At 45.2% G+C, this 25,530-nt stretch overlaps 1 protein-coding gene across 1 annotated transcript in view; it reads right to left on the bottom strand.

Annotated features, from left to right (window-relative positions):
- Positions 1 to 25,530, bottom strand: part of FANCM (FA complementation group M) — a 76,832-nt gene that overhangs the window by 19,517 nt on the left and 31,785 nt on the right. The window contains exons 5-13 of the mRNA XM_082229624.1: positions 23,464 to 23,592; positions 17,040 to 17,172; positions 15,136 to 15,240; positions 7,566 to 7,664; positions 6,829 to 7,016; positions 5,503 to 5,709; positions 3,871 to 4,108; positions 2,093 to 2,247; positions 1,426 to 1,578 (exon numbers count right to left, since the gene is read on the bottom strand). Coding sequence (XP_082085750.1) covers positions 1,426 to 1,578; positions 2,093 to 2,247; positions 3,871 to 4,108; positions 5,503 to 5,709; positions 6,829 to 7,016; positions 7,566 to 7,664; positions 15,136 to 15,240; positions 17,040 to 17,172; positions 23,464 to 23,592 — 1,407 coding nt within the window. The remainder of the gene's footprint in view (positions 1 to 1,425; positions 1,579 to 2,092; positions 2,248 to 3,870; positions 4,109 to 5,502; positions 5,710 to 6,828; positions 7,017 to 7,565; positions 7,665 to 15,135; positions 15,241 to 17,039; positions 17,173 to 23,463; positions 23,593 to 25,530) is intronic.

Here is a 25,530-nt window from a genome sequence, read left to right as displayed (position 1 = left end):
TTTCCAGTGAATCAGAAGATTCACAAAAAGGAGCACCAGTGGCCAGGGCAAGGGGGGAGACTAGGGGGACACCCCAGGAAGAAAGAGCCAGAGGGGACTCAGAGGGGAGCAGTTGGAGATCGGGACCAACGTCACCGCCAGAGAGTAGGAAAGAGGAAGAGCGCCAGGGAGCAAGCGCTGGCAGCTCGCAACAGGAGGGAGGGCACGAGTCAGGAGTGGCCACACCTTCATCGGGGAGCGAAGTGACGGTTAGACGGAAAGTGGAAGGTTGGGCGCGAGCGCCAAGTTCAAATGCACAGGAAGGTGGCGCAGTAGGCAGCCCGGAAAGGGAGCCAGGTCCTAAAGCCCGGCGCAAGGAGACAGGAGAGTCAGGGGGGTCAGCGTCAGAAGAATCCCGGAAGGAAGAGACCCAGGGGGGCAGAGGGACCCAGAGGAGAACTGTCAGGCGGAAAAGGTGGAGCAGGGCTAGGATATTAAGTTGGTGCGCAAGGGGCGGAGACTCAGACGGAGCTTCGCCGATCTAAGCATAAGACGTAGGGTTGCACGCAGCAGCTCGAGAATGGAGACTGTAACTCAATAAAGACTTTTATTTAACGATCGCTGGCTAGCGTGATCCTCTGTGAGCTAGGATCTGGAAGTAACCCTGACAGCCATGAACTCACCTAAGATGCATGAAGCATGACACTGCCCCAACCCCGTTAGCAAATCAGATCTCTGAAGCTGCATTGTATGATTTGTGTGATTCACACGCCTGTCTGTGAGGAGCGTGAGAAGGGAAGACAGGCTTATCTTTCTTCCGGTGTGAGACTGTAAAACTGTACTTTTAATTTTACGCTATGGATTCTTCCGCTCTCGGAGCCGAGAGAGAGAACCATGATTGCTTGTCTGTATATTCTGTAAATAAATTACTAGTTTAGAACTACAATGTCTCTAACGTCTTGCTGTGTTAAGCCAGAAGGATAGTGAGTGTGCTTACACCAGCTGGTATAGGTCGCTGGGAGCGCCCTGGAGAAGAAAGGGATGCCTTTTCCAGAGGAATGGGGGCCGCAGGCACCCCAGGGCCTTTTCTCTTAACTCCGCTTGGGCCTACAAAGGGTCATACGCAAAGGCATCTGAAGATGCTTCCTTACTGGCAAAGGTCTTTTTGAAAGTGCTTTGCAGCCCATTAACTTCTAAATGTTCTGAATGGTAGGCTCAGGCTGAGAGGTGCTTTTTCCCAAAGCCACCTAGTGAGGTTTATGGCTGACCATAGACTGCCCCCTCCCCCGAGTCCACAATCCACTCCTACAAACTGCACTGCCTGGCCCCTCGGCCTGCTCAGCTTCCTTCAACAAAGGCACAACGCCGTCTCATGCAAACTATAAAATCTGACCTGACTCTTATAGGGAGATAATGTTTGTTCGGTGAGGCTGTGAGCTTACCAACCTCTTCATGCCTCATCTGCTCGATCATCTCCATCATGCTAATGAAGTGGTGGCAGCGATCCGAGTGGTCCACCAGGTGGGTAGGGAAAGGGCGGTTCTGCCACAGCCTCCACTCTGTCAGAGACAGCACATGGACCTCCTTGGCTTGCGAGTCCTGGGTTTCAAAACAGAGAGCAACACAGAGCTCATTCCAAGTACTGGCTGGCAAAATACAAAGCATCTCATGATCCAGACTGTACAAAAATAGTAATTCCAGTTCCAGGGCTTGATGCTTAAATAAAACAATTACAGTTATTGCAAGAAGACGACTCTCTCTTAAATTACTCTTTATTTTTCACTCCAGTTTGTTAGTTAAGAGAGCACCCAAGGACTGTGCATGGACTGTGAGACACGTGGTCTTCTATTCAACGGCCAGGGTTGCTGGCAGGAGACTTTCCCAGCCCTGGAGATGTGGGGACTGAACACTGCAAAGCAGGTACTCTTGAGACTTGAGCTACAGCCATCCCCCAGCTGGTGTCTGAAGTTCACGGCAAAAGCAGCCCTTTGTTATGCTTGACAAGGGATCAGTCCACTTTCCTCCTGGCTGAGGCGCATCCAGCAAGACAGAGCTTGGAATTCCTGCTCCAGGCCAGAGAACACCCAACAAGCGCATTCAGGCCCCAACTTACTCTCGTCTCCTCATCTTCTAATGTTTCAAAGTGACTTCGAGGCAGAACTGGGTTTCTTATTCCATCACCAGCTTTGATTTTATACAATCTATCCCATCTTTCAAATTCTTCAGCTGTAAGGCACCAAGCTTCGGACGTAGGGGTTTGCTTTGCATCTGGAAAGTGTTTGGAGGCAGGGAGGGAGAGAAGGTTGATATTTAGAAGAAAATTCTCTCAAATAGGCACCAGACACATAGCTTGTCAAACAGAAGATTCCTCTAAACTCTTGGAGCTCAGAACAAGATTGCCCTCCCTTTGTGGATTTGAGCCCCACATTGGGCAAAATATTCTTGCATTGCAGGGGTTTGGACTAGATGTCCCTTGGAGTCCCTTCCAACGGTACAATCCTCTGATAGAAGCAGACCAGTTCTGAAAGCAGGAAAGCCAAGAGGGATAAGACAGACTTTAGGAAATACACACACACACACCCCCCCCCATTGCATGGGGCAGGAGTGAGATGATGTTGCACCGTGTGGCACGAGGGAGACGATAAAACATCTGGCAAAACACATCTGCACACGGAATGCCCTCGTGCAGGAAGGTGAATGAGGAATTTTTCGTTCAAACGAGTGGTATGTCTATGTTTCCTTCTAATCTAGATGCTGGACAACACACATGGGAAAGCAGCAAAAGTGCCTCTCACCTGGAACAGGTCTGGATTTAGTCGCTACTGACACCCCTCCAACAACTAAGCCAGGGTGCAATAATGCTTTTCCAAAGGCCCTCACCTATCCGTCTATAGTTGGTGGAGCAGGGCCACTTCCACGCCTATGACCCTCCCCATCCCGTTATGACCCTCCCCTCGGGGGACGTGCCAGTGAGATCTTTGTGCAGGGCTTCCTCAGTGGGGGCCCAGAGCTCTGAACTCCCTTCTGGTTGGTCGATGCCTCATCACTACAGTAGAAGCACTCAAGGAAGCCTTGAAAACTTTTCTCTTTTGTGCTGCTTGGTGGGACAGAGCAGCTTCCTTGCATTAATCTGTTGACCCTTAAGGTGTGTATGGAATCAGCTGCATCTATTTTGCCATCCCTTTTCCTGTATGCCAGTTTGGTGCATGCTCTAGTTATCTCCCGCTTGGACTACTGCAATGCGCTCTACGTGGGGCTACCTTTGAAGGTGACTCGGAAACTACAGCTAATCCAGAATGCGGCAGCTAGACTGGTGACTGGGGGCGGCCGCCGAGACCACATAACACCGGTCTTGAAGGACCTACATTGGCTCCCAGTACGTTTCCGAGCACAATTCAAAGTGCTGGTGTTGACCTTTAAAGCCCTAAACGGCTTCGGCCCAGTATACCTGAAGGAGCGTCTCCACCCCCATCGTTCTGCCCGGACACTGAGGTCCAGCGCCGAGGGCCTTCTGGCGGTTCCCTCATTGCGAGAAGCGAAACTACAGGGAACCAGGCAGAGGGCCTTTTCGGTGGTGGCGCCCGCCCTGTGGAACACCCTCCCATCAGATGTCAAGGTGATGGACAACTACCTGACATTCAGAAGACATCTTAAGGCGGCCCTATTCAGGGAAGCTTTTAATGTATGATATTTTAGTGTTTTTTGGGTTTCTGTGGAAGCCGCCCAGAGTGGCTGGGGAAACCCAGCCAGATGGGCGGGGTACAAATAATAAATTATTATTATTATTATTATTATTATTATTATTATTATTGTGAGTGCACGGCCCTAAAAAGCAGCCTTTAAATAACAGTAATACCCCAAGAGGAGGAGAAAACATTCTGCACATCTTACCTGCCCCAGTGGGATAGGGAAGCCACTTTTGCAGCAGCAGAGTGTGGTCTCTCCTCCCTTTTGAGGTGGGCTTGGAGGGGCTTGGCTCACGCTCCGCAGGCGTAATTGGCATCCTGTGCATCTTCGGGTCGATGCCTTCTGGAATCATCCGTGGGCTGTGCTGGTATAAGTGGAGCCCTTTGTTTTCAGAAATAGCTTTGAGGAGGCTTCTTCTGTTTAACTGGCTTTGATTGTATGTCTGCAAAACAAAGAAGAATTTTGGTGGTTTTTTGTTTGTGTGTGTGGGGGGGTGCAATTTCCAATCCTATGCATGTTTGCCTGAAAGTACACCCCACTGCATTCAGCAGGACAGACTCCCAAGTAAGGATGGACAGACCTGCAGCTAAAGCAAGCTTGAAAACAAGTTGCTGAAAACACAGGAGGGGACGGTGATTCTCCAGAGCTCGAAGGCTGCCTGTGGGTTTCCCATAATGGGCATCTGGTTGGCCGCTGTGAGAACAGGACGCTCAACTAGATGGGCCACTGGCCTGATCCAGCAGAGCTCTTCTTATGTTCTTAGGCTTGCAGACTTTTGTACACTTGGGTCAAGTGCCAATCCTTTCTGGGCCAGTAGCACTCTGGACCAGGGGTCAGCAAACATTTTCAGCAGGGGGCTGGTCCACTGTCCCTCAGACCTTGTGGGGGGCCGGACTCCTACGCCCCACAAATAACCTAGAGATGCATTTTAAACAAAAGCACACATTCTACTCATGTAAAAAAACCAGGCAGGCCCCACAAATAACCCAGAAATGCATTTTAAATAAAAGGACACATTCTACTCATGTAAAAACATGCTGATTCCCAGACCGTCCACAGGCCAGATTGAGAAGGTGATTGGGCCGGATTCAACCCCCGGGCCTTGGTTTACCTGCCCATGCTCTGGACCAACTGCTATCATGTGATTACATGAGATCAGGTAATTTGGTAACTTCCTCGGAACCCCTCTGTGAGGCGTCCCTGGAGGCTCTCATTATTTCTGCCTGCCCACTCACCAGGAGGACATACCCTGGATCCAGTAAACCAGTGGAGACAGGAAAGAGAAAGCAAAAATAAGCAGCGTTTCTACAGCCCACAGCTGCTGGATTGTTTAACTAACCCTTGTATGTTTAAAACCAGGATTCCTAGTTCACATGCAACAGTAACCCAAGAATCATTGGCAGAAGGTCTACTCCTGCCATGGCCACCAGAAGGAAAAGAGGAGGAAAGGGGAGCCTGCAAGCCCAGAGCTTTGCTTGGGGCTACTAAGGCTCATCCATGGAACACTAAACCATGGTTTAATATTACAAACACACTAGTCCATGTTCTCAGATAAAGCTATGTCCTCCTTGTTGCTGGCTTTGTGGGAGATGGATACACAGAACATCTGGGCATGAAGATCCTAAATGTTTGCCACAGCACACCTGTCCTGCCAAGCTATGTAGCGCTGGGCCACTGGTTCATCTTACTCAAAGGACTTACTTTCAGGCACAGTAAGTCTTAGGATTTGGGCTCCCGTCTTTGGGAAATTTGGAAAAGCAATTAAAAAAAGTGGGCTATGTTGAGGAATGCAATGAGTTGGCTGCAGAATGGGCTCCTATTGGCTCTATGTCTTACTCGCTCTTCCCGTCCTTCAGAAAGGATGACCACGATCCGCCCTTCCCGCTTGCGTCCGGTTCGGCCCATTCGTTGCACAAGCCGAATTGGACTTTTCTGAGCATCGAAACAAACGATGAGGTCAACTTCTCCGATATCCAAGCCTTCTTCGCCCACACACGTGGAGACTAAAGTGTTGTAGCCACCCTCACGGAAACGTTTCACAACCTAAAGGAGGATGGAAACACATGAGCATTTGCTTTGCAGAGAACCTGTCAATCACCTCTGGCTTCCTGCCGTCACATCTTACTGGAGCTAAGAAGGCCTGAGTCTGGCTGGTGCCTAAAGGAGTGACTCCCCTAGGAATCACATATTGAGTTTCTTGAGTTCCACAACAGAGGAAAAGCAGGATATGTAAAGCTGTGGGGGGGGGGGGAGGGAGAGAAGCTTGCAGGGTCCCTTCCAACCCTACAATTCTAGGATTCTATGATCAATAGCTACACCATATGTCAGGGGTCGGCAACCTAAGGCCCATGGGCCACAAGCAGCCCAGGGGGGTTGCTTAACCGGCCCACGAGCCGCCCGCTTGGCAATTCCCTGAACGCTGCGCTAAACCAGCACAGTGTGGGGACTCGCTTTTGTGGCGCCAGAAATTGCATCTGCATATGCGCAGACGCTGAAAATCACGTCTGCGCAGACGCCGGAAATCACGGGTCGTGCGCTCACGCACACTCCGGCCCACGGAGGGATCTCCGCTGTAGTGAACCGGCCCAGCCAAGGTAAACCTTGCCGACCTCTGCCATATGTCTTTGTAAGCCACTACATCATTTTTTGGGGAAGTCACTACCAAATAGTAGTGGTAGTAGCAGCTGCAGCAGCCGACACAATCCAAATGTACGTTGATACCAAACAGTAATTTTGTTTCTATAGACTTCTGCCACTTGGTTCATCCAGATTTAGGTACTGAGCATAAGAGCCTTATGGGAATCACAGTGCATCATTTGAAAGAGGCAGGATTACTCTGGGCTTGTGCAACAGTGGCAGTTCTGCAGCCGGACCGTGATCATGCGCTTGCAACTGTGAGCAGCAGGGTTACACGCCCATTAATTCTATAAATATCAAGAGACTTAAGCACATGCTAAACGAGCAGAAGGTATGGACCATCATGAGTTCAGAGCATCGGCACACAGCAGCCAAGTTCTAAATGGGCACCACTGTCTTGCAAAGAGCGCTTTCTTGGCACCGGAGCTCTCCTTGCAACAACAGCTCGCTGATGACAACAAGAAAGACGTGCGCAGCATGACTTTGCCACGCTGGGCTCCCCGCCAGCCCCCGGCCCCTCCTCACCTCAAGCTGCTCCTTCTGCGTAAAGCCCTTGGTGCTCTTGCCGGTGGAGTGGCCCACAAAGGTCATGACCCTCACCTCCGGGTGGTGCTGGCTCAGCATTTCTGCAATTTCCTGCACACTGTCACGGAAGGAGGAGAAGATCATGACTCTGGTCTCCCCAGGCTGGCCTTCTTCAGGTGCCCTTTGATCTATTGGATGCAGGAGAAAGAGAGGGAGACCCCCATATCAGCAAATGCATAGTCCCAGCTCCAACCAGTTACCAAGGAGATAGTGGCTTCAACTGAGGAGGCCTTCAGCAGCCTCTTTACTATATCATACACCCTGAAATTTATCTGGTTCACTGAGTGCATTATTCATGCATCTCCTTGCAGCAGAATAGGAGACCACAATATTTCCTCCTCAAATTCAACTCTACATTTTTGAAAACAAAAGCAGGCATTATCAGTGGGTGCAGCGATGGTCAGTTGGGTAACCACATTTCGTAAGGGGCTAATGAAGTCAAATGATTATAAAGGCTAGGGAATGAGGCTTTGTTGTTGTTTTGGGAAAAGGCCATAAACTCTGGCAATCAGAATGTAAATTTACACCGAAGAAAGTCGAGGAGAAAACTCAACAGATAATTGGTAGTGACAAAAGCACAGAATACATATTTCCTAATACAAGTCAGAAACAGAAAAAGTTAGGGTGTAAATTGACACATACTATGGATTAGCATTTGAATTACATCCGAAATGTACCTCCACGCTCCTTCCAGGATCTGAAATGTTCTACTACAACATCTTCTAATTTCTTTAACTTTGGGTGACTGTAGATGAATGGCTTCCTGTTTCCATCTCCTGTAAGGCCAAAGGTTTTTGTTTTAAATCTGTAATTTCTAGGCAGCTTTATCTTTAATAGGAACCCTTTGAAACAATTACAATCAGACTGTTGTTATGACTATTACTATGGTCTAACACACTGTTAACAAACAATCAAAACTTCCGGTTCGGCGCCAGCGCTAATGGCTGCTCTCTCTCCGAGCTCCGGAGAGAGGAAGGCTCTGCGAGTTCGGGTCTGACCCGCTTCGGCAAGCGGGGGACCCCTAAAATCACAGGAACGGATCCTGTGAACAAGGAGATTCGGTGGGCACCCGAAGCGCCCCCTCTTTACCGCAGAAAGAGCCTTTTTAAAGGCTCCGGAACGACAACGGGGGAGCGCGGTGCTGAGAATCGCTACCCAGCCCGCAGAGTGAAGCCGCGTCGCCATTAGTGGAGAGCGTCGATTCCCTTCCTAAACAATCTGGACAAAAAGGACCCGTGAGTAAGACTGAACCTGTATTCGTGTCAAAATTATTTGAAATTAGGCTGAAAACGGGGAAGGCAAAAATTAAGGAAGTCTGCCTTCCCCCGACTGCATGACAATCGAAGCAACGAAAGTTATTAAGCTGCATCCGTAAGGGAAAATTGTTCTTAATTGCCTGAATCCGACATTTGGACTTTGATCATCCCCTCCAGCTTGCAGGGCAGAGGGGAGGAAAAAGTGACTTTACAAGCTGCATGATTAATTTAACGGAAAAGGAAAACTTCTGCAGCCCCCAACCTGGTACGAACTGCTCATAAAACAAAGGAACACTGAACTGACTTTAAAATTCTTGTGAAGGTTACAAAGTGGAAGCTTTACTGTTTACTTGATACAAAGTTTTGGGACTTGGTGGATACAATTTATCAGGGAAGGCTGGGACTTTATCTATTGGGAAAGTGCTGCAATATACATATAGGAGCCTCCTGATAAATTTGTGTTATAAATACTCGTAATTTCGGTTTGCGGACATTCTGATTTGCTCCCTCTAGAGGGTAAACTGAAAGTTGCTACGCTTTGAGACAGTGGAATTTTCCTTTTGGTGAAGGCTCCTGTGGGAAACGACCTTGGGACATGAGTGGCCCAGCAGACGAGATAACCACGAGAGCAAAGACAAAGCAGCTACAGCAACTTAAGAAAAGAGGCTCGATCTCAGGAATAACATCTACAGTGACAACAGGACAAGAAAGAGGTGCAGCAGTCTCCATGGATGCAGTATCGCAAGCCCTTCTCAAGATAAACCAATCCCTGGAGAATTTGACAAAGCAAACGGCAGAGAATACTAAGAAATTGACAGAGAATTCACAGAAATTGACAGACTTGACAGCTAGACTTGACTTGAACACAGAATCTATAAACAAGCTTACGCAAGAGAACTCTGCCACACGTCAAATTGCGGAGGAAGCTAGAACTATTGCTGGAGAGACGCAGGAAAAATTAGAACCGATTGCCAAAAAGGTTTATGATCACGACGAAACTCTGGCATTGTGGGAACTACAAAGAAAAGAAAGGAATTTGAAATTACGATCAATTCCAGAGGATGAAGGAGATAACCTTACAGACTTTTTAATGAAGGAGTTTGCAGATGCCTGGGAAGATCTAGAGGAAGACGAAATCCAAATTACAACGGCTTTCAGATTGGGCAGAAGACAAAATAGAAAGGTACCGAGAGACTGCTTGATTACCTTGAGATCAAAGGAGGAAAGAGATAAAATACTAAGACTGCATTTTGAAAAAGCCTTACAAATTGGAAATTCACCGATACAGATTTTTAAAGATATCCCCAAACATATCCTGGACTTGAGAGCTTTTTATAAGGACCTGGTCTACTTGCTCAAGAAGAACGATATTCGTTTTAGGTGGGAATTCCCACAGGGACTGTCCTTTGACTACAGGGGAAAGAAGGTTAAAATAAAGACGATACAGGATAAAGACAGGTTCTTGCATAAAAATCAAGAAGATTTACAGAAAGGAACTGTAGACCCAATTGCTGAGCAAAAGGGTGTAATAGACATCTTGAACCTTTCGTTTGGACAGAACCTTCCACTACCAACAGAGGAGGAACAACAATTGGGAGCAGTTGGAGGAATACCAGAAAAATAACAAGATGGCCCTGCAATTCCTCAGTTGGAATTGTAATGGGATGAACATGCCTTTGAAGAGACGACAAGTATTCCATATTTTGTACAGAGAACAACTGGACGTGACTTGCTTACAGGAAACTCACATAACTAGAGCCCACAGGAGACTACTTATGAATAAAAAATTGGGACAAGAATTTATCTCGTCGGATAAAGTGAAAAAAAGAGGAGTTGTGATCTATGTAAAAGAGAAATGGGCTCCAAAAATGATCTTTAAAGATGAAGAAGGAAGATATTTAGCGGTGGAGATACAAGTACAAGGAGAAAAATTTTTGATAATTGGGATTTACGCACCAAATGAAGGTAAAGCGGAATTCTTTAAAAAACTTCATGAAACTCTGATGGACTATTTGGATTACAATATGATAATTATGGGAGATATGAATGGTGTAGTTTCTACAAATATGGACAAGACACAAAGACTGACACTCACTAAAGATGGGAGACTCCCTAAGACTTTTTTTGAAATGACCGAGAACATGGACCTAATAGACATTTGGAGAACAAGGAACCCTCTTGAAAGAGAGGGAACCTTTTTCTCCCAAGCACAGATGACCTGGACCAGAATTGATCAAATTTGGATCACTAGTGGAATGGCTCCGAGGATTAAGACGGTAGAGATCTGCCCAAAAACCTGCTCCGACCATAACGCCGTGAAGATGGAAATGAAACTTACAACAACTGGTCAGTTTAGGTGGAGAATGAATGACACCCTGTTTCGAGATAGAGAATTCCACTTGAAGGCCCAAAAAACTTTAAAGGACTATTTCGAAATCAATCTAAGGGGCAATGTGGAAAAAAGAGTGGTCTGGGACGCAAGCAAAGCTGTGATGCGAGGGTTTTTGATTCAACAAAACTCAATAAAGAGGAGAAGGCAGAATGAGAAAAGAGAAAAAATTTTGGAAAAGATAAAAGAAGGAGAGAGAAAATTAAGGTCAAAACCAAAGTCCCAGGAGATTTTGAGGGAGATTAAATTATATCAAACACAATATATGGAATTGATGAACCAAGAGATAGAGTGGAAAATAAAGCAAATGAGACAAAAGTCATTTGAGTCGGCAGACAAATGTGGCAAGCTTTTGGCATGGCAACTTAAGAAAAGACAGAAATTAAATACAGTTACAAGTTTAGAAGTGGATGGAAGGACTATATCTAAACCAAATGAAATAAGAAACTGTTTCGTGAGTTATTTTAAAAAACTCTATTCTCAAGGAGCACAAAATGAAGAAGATATAGATAAATTCCTTAACAAATATGGATTACAAAAAATCTCCCCTCAAAGTAAGGTGGACTTAAACCAGAGAATATCAGAACAAGAGATAGAGGGTGCCATTCAGGACATGCAATTGGGCAAATCTCCAGGACCAGATGGCTTGACTTCCAGATATTACAAATCGCTAAAGGAATGGCTGATTCAACCGTTAAAGGATGTCTGTAATGAGATCTTAGAGGGAAAAAAGGCACCCGAATCGTGGAAGGAAGCATATATTTCACTCATACCAAAGACAGAGACTGAAAAGACTCAATTGAAGAACTACCGCCCAATCTCGTTACTCAATGTGGATTACAAAATTTTTGCAGACATTTTAGCAAAAAGATTTAAAAGAGTATTGATGGAAAAGATCCACAGAGACCAAGCAGGCTTTCTCCCAAAGAGACACCTCTCAGACAATGTTAGGATTATAATAGACATTTTGGAAAAGTTAGAGGTGAATATAAACACCAAAGCAGTTTTGATATTTGTGGACGCGGAGAAAGCCTTTGACAACATTTCTTGGAGTTTTATGAAAAAGAATCTTCATGGGATGGGGGTAGGACAAGGTTTTGAGAATGGTGTGGGTGCAATATACTCTGAACAAAAAGCTAAGTTGATTGTAAATAATGTGATAACGGAGGAACTTAAGATAGAAAAAGGAACACGACAGGGATGCCCAATTTCCCCATTGCTTTTTATTTCTGTCCTGGAGGTTTTGCTGAATATGATTAGAAATGACCAGCAGGTTAAAGGGGTACAGGTCGGAGCAAAACATTACAAGTTAAGGGCTTTCGCAGATGATTTAGTCCTGACTTTACAAGAGCCATACACTAGTACGAAAAAGGTGTTGGAGATAATCCAACAATTTGGCCAGGTAGCCGGATTTAAGTTGAATAAACAAAAAACTAAAGTCCTAGGGAAAAATTTGACAGATATAGAAAAGAACAAGTTTCAAGAAGAGACGGGTTTGACGGTGACTAAGAAGGTGAAATACCTAGGGGTTAACCTAACATCTAAAAATTTGAATTTGTATAAGGACAACTATGAAAAATGTTGGACAGAAATCAAAAAAGATCTAGAAATATGGTCAAACTTGAGATTATCAATGTTAGGCCGAATTGCAGTAATTAAGATGAATGTATTGCCTAGAATGTTATTTTTGTTTCAAACTTTGCAAATACTTGACAAGATGGACTGTTTCAAGAGGTGGCAGAAAGATATCGCGAAATTTGTCTGGCAGGGCAAAAAGCCCAGGATAAAATATAAAATATTAACAGATGCAAAAGAAAGAGGGGGATTTGCCCTGCCGGACTTAAAATTGTATTATGAAGCAGCAGCATTCTGCTGGCTGAAAGAGTGGATGCTCCTCGAGAATACAGATATCTTGGACTTAGAAGGTTTTAATAATGCATTTGGTTGGCATGCATATTTATGGTATGATAAAATTAAAGTGCATAGTGCCTTTAAAAATCACATTGTAAGGAAAGCGCTGTTCAATGTTTGGATGAGATATAAAGACTTGCTGGAAAATAAAACCCCTAGATGGTTGTCACCTTTAGAGGCGAAGGCCCACAAGAAACTCAATATGGAGGTCGGATGGCCAAAGTATTGTGAGATTCTAGAACAAGATGGAGAGAGACTGAAACTAAAGAGCCATGAAAACCTAAAACCCAAAGTACAAGATTGGCTCCACTATTACCAAATAACGGAGGTTTTTAAACAAGACAGGAAAATTGGCTTCCAGGTGGAAAAATCAAAACTTGAGACAGAATTGTTAGAACCCAATACTAAGAATCTGTCAAGAATGTATAACTTGCTGTTAAAATGGAATACACAAGATGAAGTAGTTAAATCAGCCATGATTAAATGGGCACAGGACATCGGTCATAATATAATGTCAGCTGACTGGGAAAGGTTGTGGAACACCGGAATTAAATTTACGGCATGTAGTGCCTTAAAGGAAAATGTAATGAAAATGGTTTACAGGTGGTACATGACCCCAGTCAAGCTGGCAAAAATTTATCATTTGCCCGACAATAAATGTTGGAAATGTAAAGAAACTGAAGGTACTTTTTATCATCTTTGGTGGACGTGCCCGAAGATTAAGGTCTTTTGGGAGATGATATACAATGAAATGAAAAAGGTATTTAAATATACCTTTCTTAAGAAACCAGAGGCCTTTCTCTTGGGCATTGTCGGCCAATTGGTGCAAAAAAAAGATAGAACTTTCTTTATGTATGCAACAACAGCAGCAAGAATATTGATAGCAAAGTATTGGAAGACACAAGATCTACCCACCGTGGAAGAATGGCAGATGAAAGTGATTGACTACATGACTTTGGCGGAAATGACGAGCAGAATTCGAGACCAGGGGAAGGAGACTGCGGAAGAAGATTGGAAGAAATTCAAGATTTATCTTAAGGACCATTATAAACTTGAGGAAGTTTAGAATGTCGAGATTCGACAGAGATAAAGGGTTGCAGTAATATAAGATTAGAATAAGAAAGGACTATAATAAATTAGAGTTGGAAAAATATGTATAAGTTGCTGTAAAATTTGGACATGAGGATGCAGAAAGGGGAGGTATGGGGAAGTCCGAGGAAAGAAGTCTACGAAATGACATTATGAAACCACACTTCTTTGTTTGTTTGTTTGTTTTTTTTTTGTGTTTGTTTGTTATAAAAATTTTTGTAAAACTAATAAAAAATATTATAAAAAAAAATAACACACTGTTAACAAACAATGAAATTGTTCAAATTAAACCATATATTTAGGGATTCATTTTTATTCAACTTCAAAAAGGTCAAAAGCAAAGAACATTTATAATAGATAAAATGAATTTGTCTAAAACTAAATCATCACAGAGGCTTCAAATTCTTTTTTTTTTCTTTTTTTTGCAAGTAAATTTTTATTCAGAATTTGTAAAAGAAAAAGAAAGAAAAGAAAAAAGGGCAAACAGATACAAAAATAAACATTTTAACATAAATTATTCATCCTATTTTCATGCTATACAAAAAGTAAGCGTACAATCATACAAAAAGATAATATAAACATTAGGCTCTACTTAGCCTTTGACTTCCCTTCACCCTTTTGGTAAGTATCAAATAAATCCTGGATTGCGTAATTAGTTTATTAAAGTTTATAATTATTAGCTGATAAAGTTTTTCTAATACCGCCAGTTCCTCCTATATATCCATTCCAATATATTTCCAAAATTTCAAATTCTAGCAGAAGCAAAGCACCTTTTAAAACCTGAAGGTAATTAACCATTCTCCTGCCAACTCAATGTTACTGCTTGCACAAGCAAGACAGCTTCCTTCTGAATTTAATAGTCTTTATACCTCGGTAGTGTCAGTCGGGGTGTACAAGGTCTTAGAGGAGGGGCAGTAACTCTGGTGGCAGACAAATCATGCTCCTTCTGGGGTAGTTTGTCTACCTTTGGTTGCCCACCCTGCACTCAGCCCTCGGTGAGTTAGGAACTTCCCTTGCCTGTGAAGACAGGCTCTGGGGGACTGAGCGGACAAGACCAAGAGGGGTCCAGTAGTCAAGAAGGAAGATTCTGCACATGCTGTACAGGGAAGTGAGGGGCAGATGGGGCTCATCCACCTGGGAACGGAGCCTGTCTACAAGAATGAAAACTCTGATCCCAAACCTCTGCTGCTTTGTGGCACATATTTGAGAGAAGAAAAGGCTAAGGAGTGAATCCTACACAAATCCAGAGTGGAGACCCTAAGCCGGCTGGATGGCACCTCCACGCCTCCTTCCAATAACTCCTGGATCCCAGCTGGTGCCAAACATCTGGCTCTGTTTTCCTTTAGACTACGTCAGCAAAGCCAAGAGGGGGGGGGGTCTTGTTGCCTGGGCAGCCCAGGACCTCCAGACCCACTGCCCAGGGCTTGCACCCCGGAGAGGTCACTTTGGTGTAGAGGTTTGACCTCACCCCAGAAGGTACACTCCACTCTCCCGGGACATAAGGACGCCAGCAACAAAGTGTCCGTTGGCAAAAATGAGCAAGGCCCAGTGTGGTGTTTTATTACTAAGAAGAAAAATGCCAGTCTAGCTTTGCTTTCTTACCATTTGCTGAAGTCACATTTGTGTCTGCAAACATGTTTTCAAGCTGGCTATACAACATCATGAAGTCTTCATTACGCCCAAGTTCATTTTTGGCACGAGTCATACCTTTCGAGAGAGGTAAACCAATTTAAAGATCTTGGGGGGGAAATGACACATGACTTATATAAGTTGGACACAGGAACTACCCTTTCAGAATTGCTTTCATAATCTGCAACAAGCGAGTCAATAAGCAATAATGCATTGTAACTGCCATGGGCTTTACACTACTTCAAAGTGTCTATTACATTTCATGCAAGTTGCAAAAGAACCTGCAGAAGAACCTGGGTCATTGGAACTGGGCAAAAGTTAACACAGGAACTCCCCTGCCTCAGACAAGCCGGCAATTATGAGAAATTAGATGCAACCTGGTTTGACTTTGCCGAAGGACTTTCTTGGCTCCTCTCCAACCTGCCCAGCCCTGACACATCATGTGTTCCTTCCTTCCACGTTCTGGCCATACTTTATAGCTCTCTTACCTCTACTGATGACAAAATGACCCCAACCCTGTCTGTGGACAAAGGCCAGCTCCCTCGGCCTGAAAGAGGAGATGAGCGTTGCACCCCATAGTCAAATTTGACTGGACTTAACCGTCCAGGGATCCTTTACCTATAAGTTAAATTGTATTATCCTTTGCTGCCCTGGGCTCCTTTGGGTGATGGCACAGGGTATAAATCTAATGAATAAATATTTTCCACAAAAATTGGAAACTTTCATTAATTGTTGCATGCTTGTGATGAGTCAGCTAAACCTCGACCAATTATTAGCATCCACACTCCTCTGCAGCTAAATGGGGGAACTTCCTCTCTTGTCTGCCCCATCTGTACCCAAAGCCAGCTGGAAATTTGCCCGTCAGGGTGGAAGTGCTAAACCCCTTCCGACAATAAGAACTGTTATGCTCAGCTGAAATCATTATGAATGTGCATTTTAAAATCTAGGATCTTCCATGCTACTGTCAAACCAATTTATTTTTAAAGCCATTTTGATTCTGAGATGCTTATTCCACATAGCAGATATTACAGCCTTGATATCTAAGAAAGTATTATTTGTCTAAATGGAAATTCTCTCACACTGAATAAATAAAACTTCAACAGTAAATCATTTTAGAGGACCCCAAAGGAATGCTTTTGTCATTAAGATAGAATCACAGAATTGCAGAGTTGGAAGGGACGCCAGGGGTCATCAGGTCCAACCCCCTGCAATGCAGGAATCTTTTGTCCAATCTGGGGCTCAATCCCATGACCCCAAGGTTAAGAGTCTCATGCTCCGCCAACTGAGCTATCCCAGTAGGTGTGTGTATATATGCACATTTATTATTATGGCATATATAGAGCCGCAATGACTGAAGATTTAAGAGTCTGAAAGCAACTAAGCCAGGGGTCTGCAACCCGCGGCTCCGGAGCCGCATGCGGCTCTTTTACATCTTTGCTGCGGCTCCGGGACAGATACTAGCGAGGGGAGGAGGCGCATTATGCGCCCCGACACTCCTCACTGTGGCGGGCGCTGTACTGGCTGTGACGTCGCATGGGGGCGGTGTGTGTGTTAGTCACACACCGTCCCGACGTCACCTTCCCGCCCGCTGTCAGATCGCGGCTCCGGAGATATATTTGTTTTAAATGTCGCAATGGTTTTGCGGCTCCCAGTTGTTGTTTTTTCTTCGGAAACGGGTCCAAGTGGCTCTTTTTGTCTTAAAGGTTGCAGACCCCTGAACTAAGCTCTGTTTCCCATGCCTTTTAAGATTTTCTAGAGGTTATGTTAAATACATAATTTCCAGTTTTCTTGGGGGGGGGGGACGAGTCTGAGCATCTCTCTAAATGCCCTCAGCTGATCTGGGAAGAAGGTGTTCCACATGCAAAGGAATCCCTTACCTTTTGATCCATCCATAATTCCGCATAAGAAGATATATAAGGATCGCATTCCCATTTGCAGCAGTAGCTCATAACCATGATACAAACTAATACAAAGAGCAAAATCTCCTTCCACTGCGCCTTGTTGCATTCCCTGTGGAGACATCAGTTCCAGTCAGAAAGATTTGCACCCAAAAGGACTTGTACCATCCCCTTTCCTACCAAATGTAGGCAAACGATGTGGCAGAGGAACAAGAGTCTCTTCCTAGCCATGCTAGTGTGCTGTATAGAATCATAGAATCATAGAATCATAGAGTTGGAAGAGACCACAAGGGCCATCGAGTCCAACCCCCTGCCAAGCAGGAAACACCATCAGAGCACTCCTGACATATGGTTGTCAAGCCTCTGCTTAAAGACCTCCAAAGTAGGAGACTCCACCACACTCCTTGGCAGCAAATTCCACTGTCAAACAGCTCTTACTGTCAGGAAGTTCTTCCTAATGTTTAGGTGGAATCTTCTTTCTTGTAGTTTGGCTCCATTGCTCCGTGTCCGCTTCTCCGGAGCAGCAGAAAACAACCTTTCTCCCTCCTCTATGTGACATCCTTTTATATATTTGAACATGGCTATCATATCACCCCTTAACCTCCTCTTCTCCAGGCTAAACATGCCCAGCTCCCTTAGCCGTTCCTCATAAGGCATCGTTTCCAGGCCTTTGACCATTTTGGTTGCCCTCCTCTGGACACGTTCCAGTTTGTCAGTGTCCTTCTTGAACTGTGGTGCCCAGAACTGGACACAGTACTCCAGGTGTGGTCTGACCAGAGCAGAATACAGTGGCACTATTACTTCCCTTGATCTAGATGCTATACTCCTATTGATGCAGCCCAGAATTGCATTGGCTTTTTTAGCTGCTGCGTCACACTGTTGGCTCATGTCAAGTTTGTGGTCAACCAAGACTCCTAGATCCTTTTCACATGTACTGCTCTCAAGCCAGGTGTCACCCATCTTGTATTTGTGCCTCTCATTTTTTTTGCCCAAGTGCAATACTTTACATTTCTCCCTGTTAAAATTCATCTTGTTTATTTTTGCCCAGTTCTCTAATCTGTCAAGGTCGTTTTGAAGTGTGATCCTGTCCTCTGGGGTGTTAGCCACCCCTCCCAGTTTGGTGTCATCTGCAAATTTGATCAGGATGCCCTTGAGTCCATCATCCAAGTCGTTGATAAAGATGTTGAATAAGACCGGGCCCAAGACAGAACCCTGTGGCACCCCACTAGTCACTCTTCTCCAGGATGAAGAGGAACCATTGATGAGCACCCTTTGGGTTTGGTCAGTCAGCCAGTTACAAATCCACTGAGTGGTAGCATAGTCAAGACCGCATTTTACCAGCTTCTTTACAAGAATATCATGGGGCACCTTGTCAAATGCCTTGCTGAAATCAAGGTAGGCTACATCCACTGCGTTCCCTTCATCTACCAGGCTTGTAATTCTGTCAAAAAACGAGATCAGGTTAGTCTGACATGACTTATTTTTCAGAAATCCATGCTGACTATTGGTGATCACAGCATTCCTTTCTAGGTGCTCACAGACTGTTTGTTTAATGATCTGCTCCAGAATCTTCCCTGCTATTGATGTCAGACTGACTGGGCGGTAATTATTTGGGTCCTCTCTTTTCCCCTTTTTGAAAATAGGGACAACATTTGCCCTCCTCCAGTCTGCCGGGACTTCGCCTGCTCTCCAGGAATTCTCAAAGATGACTGCCAGTGGTTCTGAGATCACATCTGCCAGTTCTTTTAATACTCTTGGATGCAGTTCATCTGGCCCTGGAGACTTGAATACATCTAAACTAGCCAAATATTCTTGTACTATCTCCTTAGTTATTCTGGGCTGTGTTTCCTTTGCTGAATCATTTGCTCCAAATTCTTCAGGTCGGGCATTGTTTTCTTTATCGGAGAAGACTGAGGCAAAGAAGGCATTGAGGAGTTCAGCCCTTTCTGTGTCCCCTGTTTGCATTTCACCATCTTCTCCTCTGAGTGACCCCACAGTTTCTTTGTTCTTCCTTTTGCTACGAACATACCCATAAAAGCCTTTTTTGTTGCTTTTAACCTCTCTAGCAAGCCTGAGTTCATTCTGTGCTTTAGCTTTTCTGACTTTGTGTCTACATGTGCTGGCTATTTGTTTGAATTCCTCTTTGGTGGTTTCCCCCCTTTTCCATTTTTTGTACACATCCTTTTTTAATCTTAATTCAGTTAAAAGTTCTTTAGATAGCCACCCTGGCTTCTTTAGGCACCTTCCATGTTTCCGTCTCATTGGTATTGCCTGACGTTGTGCTTTTAGTATCTCCCTCTTAACAAACTCCCAGCCATCATGAACTCCCTTTCCTTTTAGTATTGTTGTCCATGGGATCTCACCCAGCACTTCCCTAAGTTTTATGAAGTCGGCTTTCTTAAAGTCAAGAAATTGAGTCCTAGTATGCTTGGCTGCTCCTTTCCGCTGTATAGTAAACTTCAGAAGAGCATGATCACTCACGCCTAATGATCCTTCCACTTCTACCCCACTAACCAGGTCATCAACATTGGTTAGGACCAGATCTAAAATGGCTGTTCCTCTTGTTGCTTCTCCCACTTTCTGGACAATGAAGTTGTCTGCAAGGCCAATGAGGAATCTGTTTGACCTTATGCTCTTGGCTGAGTTTGACGTCCAACAAATATCCGGGTAATTGAAGTCCCCCATTACTACTATCTCCCTTCCTTTTGCATGCTTGGCCATCTGTTCCAGGAAGGCATCATCTATGTCCTCCGTTTGGCTTGGGGATCTATAGTAAACTCCCACAATGAGGTCTCTGTTATTCTTCTCTCCCTTAATTTTGACCCAAATGCTCTCACTTTGGCTTTGAGGATCTAAATCTTGGATCTCTTCACAGGTATACACATCCCTGACATATAACGCCACTCCTCCTCCTTTCTTGTCTGGTCTGTTTCTCTGAAATAGATTGTATCCCCCCATTATTACATTCCAATCGTGGGACTTATCCCACCAGGTTTCAGTGATGCCTATTATGTCATATTTAGTTTGCTGTACCAAGAGCTCAAGCTCATCTTGTTTATTTCCCATGCTTTGCGCATTAGTGTACAGACATTGAAGTCCATTACTCATTCCCCCGTGTCTCTTATTTAAGGATTTTTTCCTCCCACCACTAGGTCCGTGTGCTGTTTTCTCCATTTGGTCTATGACATTTGGATGATCATCTTCATTAATTGATAGGCTCCTACCTTCAGGAGCACTGTCTCCCTCCCCCACATTAGTCAGTTTAAAGCCCTCCTGATGAGGTTTCTGAGATTTTTGGCAAAAACATTTCTCCCAACCGTTGTGAGGTGCAGCCCATCACTTGCCAGAAGTCCATCTTCAAGAAACTGCAGTCCGTGATCTAAGAATCCAAACCGTTCCTGTTTACACCATTTGCGAAGCCAGCTGTTCACTTCCACTATTTTCCCCTCTCTCCCTGGGCCACGTCGTTCAACTGGGAGGACAGATGAGATGACAATTTGTGCATTTAGTTGCTTCAATTTCCTGCCGAGAGCCTCGTAGTCTCTTTTGATCTTCTGGAGGCTATTGCTTGCAGTGTCATTGGTTCCCACATGAACCAAGAGGAAGGGGTATTTGTCAGTGGGTTTTATGATTCCTTGCAGTCGTTCAGTTACATCTTGGATCTTAGCCCCGGGGAGACAGCACACTTCCCCAGACATCTTGTCAGGCCCACAGATCACTGCTTCTGTTCCCCTCAGTAGGGAATCCCCTATCACCACTACACGCCTCCTCTTGGGTTTGGTCGGGGTTCTTCCGTGAGCTGTCCGTTCCAAGGTCGCCTGCACATTCCCTGAGGACTGACTTTGCTGCTCGTCTTCATATACCTGATCGACTGTAATGAGGGAGAGATCCTCAAATGGAGTCTGCTCTTCGTCTTCCATGCTAGGGGAGAGGACCTCAAAGCGATTGTGTATTTCTAAGCAATCAGAGTGAACCCTGGGCCTCCTACTTCTTTGAGTCACGTTTCTCCATATATCTGGCTCCTGTGTTGGTGAACTAGACTCCTTCTCAGGGGAGTCCCCTGTCTCCTCCTTGGTGGGGACGGTGTGCTCTGTTGCTTCCAAGAAGAGCTCCAGCTCTCTAATTCTTTGGAGCGTAGCTACACGTTCCTCCAGTTGCTGGACTTTGTCTTTTAAGAGAGCAATCAACATGCAATTGCTGCAGGTAAAGCTGCCTGCAACCTTTGGCAAGATGGCAAACATTGCGCAGGAATCGCAGGCGACTGCAGCTGTTCCCTCCCCTTCCATCTTGAGATCGTGTCGTTGGGGTTGGCTACAGAGGTCCTCCATCATAAAAAGCTTGAAGACAGGACAAATAACTTCCCCCACACAAAAAAACACCTAGATCTCCCCCCACAAACGTTTGAGACTAGCTCCCCTAAATCTAAAAGATGGATCTAACTGCGCGCGCCTAGCGGCGCGCGCCGCTGCCCTGCAAACTCTGATAAGCTCCTCCCACAGCTAATCCCCTGCCTCAACAGAAACCCTGCCCCCTCTGACCTTTACACAGGGAAAACAGCTAATGAGCCACAAAGAAACACACACACACAAGAAAACCCTTTTTGCTCCTTCTTCAACTGATGCCCTGCAAACTCTGATAAGCTCCTCCCACAGCTAATCCCCTGCCTCAACAGAAACCCTGCCCCCTCTGACCTTTACACTGTGTTGTTAAGGGTGTTGGGCTAGGACCTGGGAGACCAGGGTTCAAAACCCCACTCAGCCACGAAGCTCACTGGGTGACCTTGGGCAATCACCAGCTCTCAGCATAACCTCCCTCACAGGGCTGTTGTGGGGATTACAGTGTTGTTACACTGTGTTGTTAAGGGTGATGGGCTAGGACCTGGGAGACCAGGGTTCAAAACCCCACTCAGCCACGAAGCTCACTGGGTGACCTTGGGCAATCACCAGCTCTCAGCATAACCTCCCTCACAGGGCTGTTGTGGGGATTACAGTGTTGTTACACTGTGTTGTTAAGGGTGATGGGCTAGGACCTGGGAGACCAGGGTTCAAAACCCCACTCAGCCACGAAGCTCACTGGGTGACCTTGGGCAATCACCAGCTCTCAGCATAACCTTCCTCACAGGGCTGTTGTGGGGATTAAACGGAGAGAAGGGAGAACTGCGTACACCACCTTTAACTTCTTGGAGGAAAGGTGGGATCTGTATGTTGGCATCCTTCTGTCTCAAGAGACCTCTGGGGGTGATGAAAAACTTCAGCATAAGTAGCATCAAAGTGGCCTCTCTGGGGCACTCGACCAGGCACTGTGTCTGGAAGTCCTGGGCTGCTCAGACAACAAGACCCCTTCTTGGCTCCAAAGGAAAGCAGAGCAATGCCTTTGGCACCAGCTTGGCTGCAGGACTTGTCATAAGGAGGCGTACAAGGCGCCACCCAACCGGCTTAGGGACTCCACCCTGGATTTGTGTAAGGTTTACTCCTGAGCCGTTTCTTCTCCCACAAGGCAGCAGAGATTTAGGACCAGAGTGTTCCTTCTCCAAAGGTGGGATATAGGAATAACAACCTTTAACTGTAGGTGCCAGGGGTTGAACACAGTGTGTACTGCCACTGAGCAGCTGCCCTTTGCCCTTCCATGGAGCCAAGTCCCCCAAAGACACATGTGTCACTCTTTTCAAACTGCCTCCCTGCACCAGTGGCCCGGCTGAATGTCCCGCATCTGAATCACTTCTGAGAAAATCCATGGCCCAGAAAACTCTTAATCCACGTAATATGTGGATCATTTGGATCCTCAAGCCAGTTTTCAGAATTAATTATTGCACCCTGGAAACATATTCTAAAAGCGAGAGCAGGGAGTTCTAGACCTCACCGTTTTCCTCCCTCTTTCCTAGACAGACCCCTAAGAATAATTCTGAGAATGGTGCAGTATATCACGGCAGTGCCTTATTTTACAGGGATGCATGGAAATTAATGTGGATATTCATTGGTAAGAAGTACAAACAAGCTGGCACAGGGTAGTGGCTAAGCAACTGAGCTGTGCATTCAGATTAATCATATCTTTTTATTTTTTTATTTATTAAATTTGTATATCACCCTTCATCCAAAGGTCACAGGGCGGTTCAGAACATAAAAACCATAGCCAGGCTTAAACCTTGTCTGTCTAGTCAACCCACTGGGAGGTTATTTTAGGTCAGCCACTTTCTTTCAGTCCAATAATGTGGGGATGCTGCTGGCGTGTTTGGGAAAGGTGGTTGCCTAATTTTTGAGAAAATGCACAGGAAGCCCTTCAAACACTCAAGATGTGCATTAAACGGAAAGAGAGACCCATGTGCTCAGATAGATGCTGCTTCACTGCTTTTACCTTGAACCAAACATTCTCTGATAATAATATCATACTGCAGAGTAATATTTACCACAGTGCGTGAAGGGTTTTTCCTAAACTGATCCCGTGCTAGAATGATCTGATACTTAGTAAGTGCAGGAATTTCACGTTTAGACAAAACCTGGAGCCTAATCAGTCGGCCGGCAAATGTTTCCAGGACCTAAAAGTAAAACAAAGGACACAAAGGAAATCGGATGCATGTCACATTCACAGCCACACTGGGACCCATACAGAAGAGGAAAGCCACCCTATTTCTGCCCCATTTAAATAAAACTTTATTCATTCCTCAGAAATATATTGCTGCGTATTTATGTAAAAAGCTTACATAAATGGCATACATTAGATGAAACGTAAGACTGTAAGACATTTTCTTTGGGAGGCAATTATTATTCCAGTTAAATAAGGTTATTGATGCAATCACAATGTGATGGCTTAGGAAGAAACTCTGATTCTAAGGTGTTATGCTGAGGTGACCCTTTTAATTTTCTTGTGTTCAATCTCTTGACCTGGTTTTACGTAAAATATATTGATATGGCCAGAATTCACCCTGCGTGTAACACTGTCTGCTCAAGTTATCTTTCACAAAACAAGCTAAAACAGATTATTAAAACAAACAGCAGGAGCCAGTCACCTGGAGCTTCAGACTGGAACTAATGAGTTCAACAAACATAACCTACTTAGAAACAACACAGTGGCCATCTTCACTCCGCTATCTTTGGCAATCTCCTCATTATTTTTACAGAAAGAATAAATGATGTAAGGAGGGAGCTGCAGCCCAAGATAGGAAGAGAGGTAGTAAGCGAACACCTAGCCACTTTAAATGAATTCAAATCTCCAGGGCCTGATGAGCTGCGTCCAAGGGTACCAAAGGAGCTTGTGGATGTAATCTCAGAGCCTCTGTCTATGATCTTTGAGAATTCTTGGAGAACAGGTGAGGTCCCTACAGACTGGAGATGGGCACATGCTGTCCCCATCTTCAAAAGGGGGGGGGGAAGGAAGACCCAGGTAACTACCGACCGGTGAGCTTGACACTGACACCAGGGAAGGTTCTAGAATTCAATGGTTGGTCTGTGGGCATTTAGAAAAGGAAGCTGTGATTACTAAGACCCAGCATGGGTTTCTCAAAAATAAATCATGCCAGACCAATTGATTTATTTCTTTTTTTAAATGGAATTACAAATTTGTTGAATCAGGGAAATGCTGTACACACAGTGTATCTTGATTTCAGTAAGGCTTTTGACAAAGTCCCCCATGATATTCTCATGAGGAAGCTGGTAAAATGTGGGTTGGAGGAGGTAACTGTTAGGTGGATTTGTAGCTGGTTGACTGACCAAACCCAAAGAGGACTCATTAATGGTTCCTCGTCATCCTGGGGGAAAGTGGCAAGTGGGGTGTTGCAGGGTTCTCTGTCCTGGGCTTGTTGTTGTTCAACGTCTTTATAAATGACTTGGATGAAGGAATTGAGGGGATGCTCATCAAATTTGCAGATGACACCAAACTGGAAAGGGTAGCTAATGCTACAGAAGACTGAATAAGGATTCAAAATGACCTTAACAGATTGGAGAACTGGGCGCAAGCCAACAAAATGAATTTCAATAGGGACAAATGTCAAGTTCTGCACTTAGGCAGGAAATGCCAGATGCACAAATATAAGATGGGGGATACCCGGCTTACTAGCAGTACATTGACTGTAGCAAAGGGTCTCAGATTGCCACCTTGGCTAACTCCAATTCCAATTAAACTTTTTATTGCACTAGCCATAGGCCAGGGGTCTGCAACCTTTAAGACAAAAAGAGCCACTTGGACCCGTTTCTGAGGGGGGAAAACTGGGAGCCGCAAAACCATTGCAACATTTAAAACAAATATATCTCCGGAGCCGCGATCTGACAGCGGGCAGGAAGGTGACGTTGGGACGGTGCGTGACTAACGCACGCACCGCCCCCATGCGACGTCACAGCCAGTACAGTGCCCACCACAGCACAATGCGCCTCCTCCCCTCACTAGTATCCGCCCTGGAGCCGCGGCAAAGGTGTAAAAGAGCCACATGCGGCTCCGGAGCCGCGGGTTGCAGACCCCTGCCATAGGCCATGGCATCATT

This window comes from Podarcis vaucheri (assembly GCF_965113315.1).
Source record: "Podarcis vaucheri genome assembly, chromosome: 1".
Lineage (NCBI taxonomy): Eukaryota > Metazoa > Chordata > Lepidosauria > Squamata > Lacertidae > Podarcis > Podarcis vaucheri.
Note: the sequence above shows the minus strand (reverse complement) of the source record. Positions and strands in the feature narration are given on the sequence as shown.